The 7,040-nt window shown below is 41.5% G+C and overlaps 1 protein-coding gene across 1 annotated transcript; it reads left to right on the top strand.

Moving 5' to 3' along the window:
• Nucleotides 1-2,765: 2,765 nt before the first annotated feature.
• Nucleotides 2,766-4,387, top strand: LOC310783707 (E3 ubiquitin-protein ligase TRIM35-like; the record flags this gene model as incomplete). Its single annotated transcript, XM_083644630.1, has 1 exon — nucleotides 2,766-4,387. The coding sequence occupies one exon, from the start codon at nucleotides 2,766-2,768 to the stop codon at nucleotides 4,155-4,157; it is 1,392 nt and encodes a 463-aa protein (XP_083500756.1). The 3' UTR covers nucleotides 4,158-4,387.
• Nucleotides 4,388-7,040: the final 2,653 nt, after the last annotated feature.

A 7,040-nucleotide genomic window follows, 5' to 3' on the forward strand; every position in this document is an offset into this window, starting at 1 on the left:
AGTTTCTGGCTCAGGTTTTAATACCTAGACGCGAGAGCAGCGCATCGGTTTGTTTGGAAATGCGTAAGCGCCCCCGGCTAGCGGGGTAAACAGTCACCCCTGGATAAAGGACATTAGAGAGGCAGACCTGGCATATATTTTTTACAACATGCTTTGCTGTAACGGTAATATGGTGAAACAAGAGAGGAATGAGCAAACGACATAGGTCTAAACCTAAGCTTATGTTCAGATGAAGCAGCGTTTTGGTCCTGAGCCCTATGTCACTTCCTTTCTAACCAGAAACCAGAGTTCTTTATGTGCTCAGCTGATAATTGGTATTCTGCCTCTTGCCATGGTTGTAGGGCGGTTCACAGCTATACCAGAACAGAACAGGATATGCAATGTCTGTGAACTAAAGGATGTTGTAAATTAGTTTCATTTCATGTTTTACTGTACATTATATGATGATTTGAGGATTTCCTTATTTGATGAAATGCAAAAGCAAAGACCTGAGCTCTTCTGGGCAGAAGTTGGAGTGGTTGTTTAAGACTGAGGTAGCCGACTTAAGACTGCTAACTTTATTTCTAAAGGCCTGGAATAGAAGGCAAGCACAGCTCTTTTAAGTAGGTTCAGGCTGTGGTTTTCATGCTGTACAACTTCACTGTATGTATTTTGGGTGTTTTTGTTGGTTTTATGTTTGATCATTGTTTGTTTAAACGATGAATAGTGGAAAAAGGAGCTTCTTGGTTTCTTTTTAGAGAACACTTTAATCCAGAAGTGTTGGTACACAGGTAACCTGCACAGGTTTACAATACAGTGTACAACTTCAAAAATAGGAGACATGGGCAAGAAAAAACGCAATGCGTTTCAACCCCACTGGGTCTTCATCAGGCTACAGCCTCCTATTTTTGAAGTTGTACATTGTATGTAAACCTGTGTAGGTTAGCTGTGTACCAACACTTCTGGATTAAATTGTTCTCTAAAAAGAAACCAAGAAGCTCCTTTTTCCACTATGTCCCTAGGATCAAATCAAATCACGGGAAGGCTGCATTTACCCACTATGCTTCTGCTAGCTGGAACAAATTGCCTGAAGACCTCAGATCTGCCCCAACCTTACTTACTTTTAAAAATAGACTAAAGACTTTTATGTTTACCGTCGCTTTTAACTGCTGACAGCTACTATGCAAACCCAATGAGTCTCTTTCTGCAACTGCTGCGCCTGTTGCTTATTGCACTTTTTATACTCTTTTTTTAAAGTTTTGTTGTGATGCTTTTAAATCTTTTATTTTCCTGTCAACCATTTTATGTGAAGTTGCTTAATGCACTTTTTATACTCTTTTTTTTTTGTGATGCTTTTAAATGTCCATTTTACTCTCTTCTTTTCTTTTATTTTCCTGTCAACCATTTTATGTGAAGCACTTTGAATTGCCTCTGTGTATGAAATGTGCTATACAAATAAACTTGACTTGACTTGACTTGACTATTGATCACTATTTTGACTTTGAGCTTGCTTGCTTCCACTTTCTCTGTTCTTGTTTAAATGATGAACAGTAAAAGTGTCATGTAAGCCCATATGGGCTGGGCTTCATTGGAAGCATGACACTTAAATAAAGAAAATCAATCAATCAAATCTAGTAGGATCTTACAGTGGTAAGCGCTGTCGCCTCACAGCTAGAAGGTCCTGGGTTCGATTCCCACCTGGGACGCTGTGAGCGCTGAAGGAGTGCGTGCCCGTCCGCATGTCCTCGAGTGCCCACCGCCCGGGTCGTCAAAAGGCCTTTCTGTGTGGAGTTTGCATGTTCTCCCCGTGCTCGCTGGGGGTTTCCTTCATATAGGAACCCCACACCAAAACATGCAATATCCTGGTCGCTGATGTGGTGCCTCCTCTGGTCGTTAGGGGCACCTGTTCGGAGGGAGGGGAACTCGTTGGAATAGCGTGAAGCGGCGTGATCCTCCCACGTGCTATGTCCTACCGGTGAAGCCTCCCCCGTCAGGTGAAAAGAAGCAGCTGGCTAACTGCCCATGTCTCGGAGGAAGCATGGAGCCAGTTTCGGCTCTCCCCAGATCGGCAGAGGGTGGAGCAGCAACCAGGATAAAATAAATTAAAATGACCACTAATGGGGGGTAAAAATGGGATAAAAAAATCAGGGGGGGGGGGTCTAGTAGGATGAACATCGGACATTCAGCTCAGGACGCCATGATATGTGACGGTCTTGTGTCTGTATGAAGAGGACTGCAAACACAGTTTAATTTTTTTTTGCCTGCTTATAGGCAAGGTTTAATATGAGCGAAGAGCTATTTAGAATTGTTATGAGATGCTCTTCAATTCGGCATAACGCAACATACAGGCTAATAGGCACATTTATGGAGGGCGGCAGCAGCACTTATTTCAATAAAATCTCAACTTTGCATCTAAGATAATTTGGGACCACGTGGACATTTTTCCTAGACTAGCCCGGGCTGTCAGACAGAACATCTTCATACTGGTCAATTCTAAAGATGAACCCAGCAGAGCAGCTGGGAGCTGAACGTAAAATGCAGACAGGGAGAGGCAGGACTTAAAACAACGCACACAAGAAATCTGGTGTGGTGTGATAAAAATATAGGGACAAGAAATGGGACGTGTGGATTAAGGGTCTCATGATATATGACGATAACCGTGAGATAAAAAAAAATACAGTCTTAATAATATACAATATTTACCTATCTACAGTAATTACCTTTTGTTCCTCATTTAAAATAACTCATCTCTGTCTGGTTTGTCTTCAGCTTCACTGAGAGAGAAAATGGCTTCCAGATCAGAGGAGTATCTCTCCTGTCCTGTCTGCCATGACATCTTTAAAGATCCAGTCATCCTGTCGTGTAGCCACAGCATCTGTAAAGCCTGTCTGCAGAGATGGTGGAGAAGTCAACAAGTACATGCCTGTCCAGTGTGTAGGGCTACATCTTCACAGAGTAAACCACCTTGTAACTTGGTGTTGAAGAACATGTGTGAGGCTTTCTTACTGGAGAGAGATGAGAGAGCTTCAGCAGGATCTGAGCTTCTCTGCAGTCTGCACTCTGAGAAACTCAAGCTCTTCTGTCTGGACCATCAGCAGCCGGTGTGTATCATCTGTCGAGATTCAGAAACACACACCGACCACAGATTCAGACCCGTCGAGGAAGCTGCACGGCATCACAAGAAGGAACTTCAGGAGTCACTGAAGCCCTTACAGGAGAAACTGGAGCTCTTGCATGAAGTTAAAGGAAACTGTGATCAAATAGCAGAACACATTAAGGTCCAGGCCCGACGCATAGAGAAGCAGATTAATGAGGAGTTTATGAAGCTTCACCAATTTCTACAAGAGGAAAAGGAGGCCAGGATCGCTGCACTGAGGGAGGAAGAGGAGCAGAAGAGTCAGATGATGAAGGAGGACATTGAGGGTCTGAGCAGAGAGATGGCAGCTCTTTCAGACACAATCAGAGCTGTAGATGTTGAAGATGCTGTCTGGTTCCTGCAGAACTATAAGGCTACAGTGCAAAGAGTCCAGCACACCCTTCTGGAGGATCCACAGCTGCCGGTCTCAGGAGCTCTGATGGATGAGGCCAAACACCTGGGCAACCTGAGGTTCACAGTCTGGGACAAGATGAAGGAGATGGTCTCCTACACGCCTGTGATTCTGGACCAGAACACTGCTGATCCATACCTCGCCCTGTCTGAAGATCTGACCAGTGTAGCATTTGGAAATGAGCATCTTCTTCCTGAAAATCCAGAGAGGTTTTCTGACTCCTGCGCTGTCCTCGGCTCTGAGGGCTTCAACTCAGGAACTCACAGCTGGGTTGTTGAGGTTGGAGACAGTGAAGCTTGGGATGTAGGTGTGGCACCAGAATCTGTTGAGAGAAAGGGAGATTGTATAGAGTCTGGATGGGTAATAAGGTTAATAGAGGGTGAATACAGAGCAGACTCGCTATCAGCTTATACTGGTGTCTCAGTTGAGAAGAAGCCCCAGAAGGTCAGAGTGCATCTTGACTGGAACAGAGGAAGGCTGTCATTCTCTGATCCTGATACTAACACACACATACACACCTTCACACACACTTTCACTGACAGGCTGTTTCCATACATTTGTACTTCGGATGAATGTTCTCTGAATATTTTACCTGTGAACGTCTCTGTAACAGTGGGCCAGCACAGTTAGGGACATGTCCACCAACTAACATGTTGAGGGCTTGAAAGCGCTGGTGCTGAGCTGAAATAGGGAACTTTTTTCTTCTTATTTTGCTTTACCTCAAAGTAGGCGAGCTCTAGCAACTTTCTCTATTTAGACTGCAGGTAAAAGTTCACCCTGTGTTCTTTGGTTCTTCATCTGAAGTGTTAAATTTATTTTATCAGACTTTATTCCAGATTCTTAGTTGCTCTACACCAGTGGTTCCCAACTTTCTTTCTTTTTTCCTAGATTTGTCTCCGCAATTGTACTCTCCGGGGAGAGTTGTAGACTGGCGGGTTACAGCCTGCCAGCAGTACAAGGAGCAAAAATCGATAAGTTATCTTCGGTAATCACAAAATAATCAAATAAAATAATAAACATTTAATTATCTATGTTTGAAGTTACAGTTAGGTGTTTGGTTAATACACTTTTTTAGGTTGCGGTTTTGCTATCTTATCCAAAAAGTGACAAGATGACCCAATGGCTGGTTCTGCCGAGGGTTCCGTCATACGGAAGTGGGCGTGGTTTCATCTAAATTGGGTTGGAAAAACAATAGAGGTCTCCTGCTCAGGGTGATGAGGGGCTGCTGTGTATCCCAGGCAGCATGCACTGGGCAGGGAGACCCCCTGCCAGGACTGTCCAGTGCCTGTTCTATAGATTTGTTGTTTTACACTAGTGACAGCAAACTACTACATTCTGACTATTCAACTGGTTTCTTCATTTGAAATGGATGACTGAATTCATACAGTATTGTATAATCAAACACCTTAAAGACATTGGTTAAGTGTATTTATTTAGTATGTGTTGTGCAAACATTCTTGATTTTTTTCTATTTTGGCTAAATATGATCGATAAATTCGTTCAGTTACATGACTCGTCCATTCTCCCCACATTTTGATTATCTTTGGATTGGAATGTTTGTGTAAACTGATCCCAGGAAAATAAACAGTTTGTGTCACCATGATGAATTTTCCATTATTTTATCAATGCCTGTTCTATGAAGAAATTATCTTTGTCATCAAATTAGGCAAAAGTTACTTTGTTGTTCATACAGTTTGTTCTAATTATAACGTTGCACTGTACATAAAAACAAGGGAGGGAATGGATACATTGAAGTTAACAAATTCCTACAAGATACCCACACCCTGTAGAATGAAAATGTTTTATGGAAGCAAACTGTTTTCAACTAACAGTTATGGCATTGCTTTAACTGTGGGAAGAGAGCATGAGATAGAGATAGTGATGGATTGCTGTTCAGTTGGCAAAATGTCAAATTCACACTTAATAATAAACCATTTGTATAGCACCTTTCATACATAATGCAGCTCAAAGTGCTTTACATTCAAAACATTAAAACAAGCAAAAAAAACTACATAAAAAACATGACAACAGTATAAAATAATTATTAAATACGGATCAATGAATTAAAAGCAACAATATAAAATAATAATTATTAGTTAAATGAAGGACAATTATGTGTTTTTGTGTCCAAGGTGTTGCCGATCATACAACCAGTCAGCCTCTTAGCTGATCAGATAGATTATCCATATATAAATTAAAGAGAGCTGGGTAGAGTACCCCCCTGCCAAACTCCATTAACAACGCCAAAGGGGGTGGAGACTATTGCCCCATTACATTTCAATTGAAATGCAGGATATATAAGATACATTCATACAAACATAACTTTAAAATGATATTCTCTAATTTTGAGATGATTTGCATTTTATAATTAATTTAGAACGGAATTGTTATGACATTCAATCAATCAATGGTCTCACAATATGTTTCAACTGATAGACAATGATATTGAAATATTGTCTAGCCCAATATTAAGTGAACTCTTAAGTTCCTCCTGTTCCTCTTTAATGTGTGGGGTATCTGTGTCCTCCAGAAGCTGCTCTCCCTCCTGACTGATCCAGAGTTCCTCCTGTTCCTCTTTAATGTGTGGGGGCTGTGTGTCCTCCTGAAGCTGCTCTCCCTCCTGACTGATCCAGAGTTCATCCTGTTCCTCTTTAATGTGTGGGGGCTCTGTGTCCTTCTGGTCCAGAATGGGGCTCCACTCCTGCAACTGTGTCCTGTCCAATACTGCCATCTACTGGTCGTAGAAATGGAAGCATTGACAGTAGGAATATTTTAACCCCAAGAATTGTTTAAATGAGCATAAACTGAAGGTAATTTCTATTCGACACAAAGCTCTCCACTACCAACTAATAAGTTTAGTAGGCTACTACAAATACAGAGGTAAAACCACTAGGCCTATAATATGGGTGGGTAATGTAGGCTGTCCACAAGGGGAAAGTACAGTATCTGTACAATGTGTTCATCAGATGTGCTTTTATTCATCACCCTCTTCATCTAACTTTGACAAACAATTCAGCATGTACAAAGCATATAATAAGAATACAAAAGTCTAGGTAGTTGTATCAGGATCCTCACATAGTAATGAGGAAGTCAAAGATCTGGAGATGCAACAGCTATGGGTTTGAAGAATGAATGTCTCATTTTGTGATAGAAAAACAATCATTTGAAAACTGTTTCCCCACTTCACGTTTCAGACAGACTGCAGTGCAGATCAGAGTCCAATGCAAATTAAAATGCCCAAGCCTTATATGCTGAGTTCATGTCATATCAGAAGAACTGGAGGAAGGCTCGCTGGATGGCTTGGTTAAAATAAAACAAATCTAAAGTAACTGCAGGAGATATTGCTTGCATGGAGGATATATGATGAACACTGTAAATAGATTACACTATGAAGAGGACATCAAACTCCAGTAGGTGGCGGTAATGCACATACATTATGTTTGGCACATGATAAAACTCCAAAAAAGAAGAAGAAGAAGAAGAAGAAAACTCTAAACAGAAGAAGAAGAAGAA

The sequence above is a fragment of the Poromitra crassiceps genome (genome assembly GCF_964638095.1).
Source record: "Poromitra crassiceps genome assembly, chromosome: 10".
In the NCBI taxonomy this organism is placed as follows: domain Eukaryota; kingdom Metazoa; phylum Chordata; class Actinopteri; order Beryciformes; family Melamphaidae; genus Poromitra; species Poromitra crassiceps.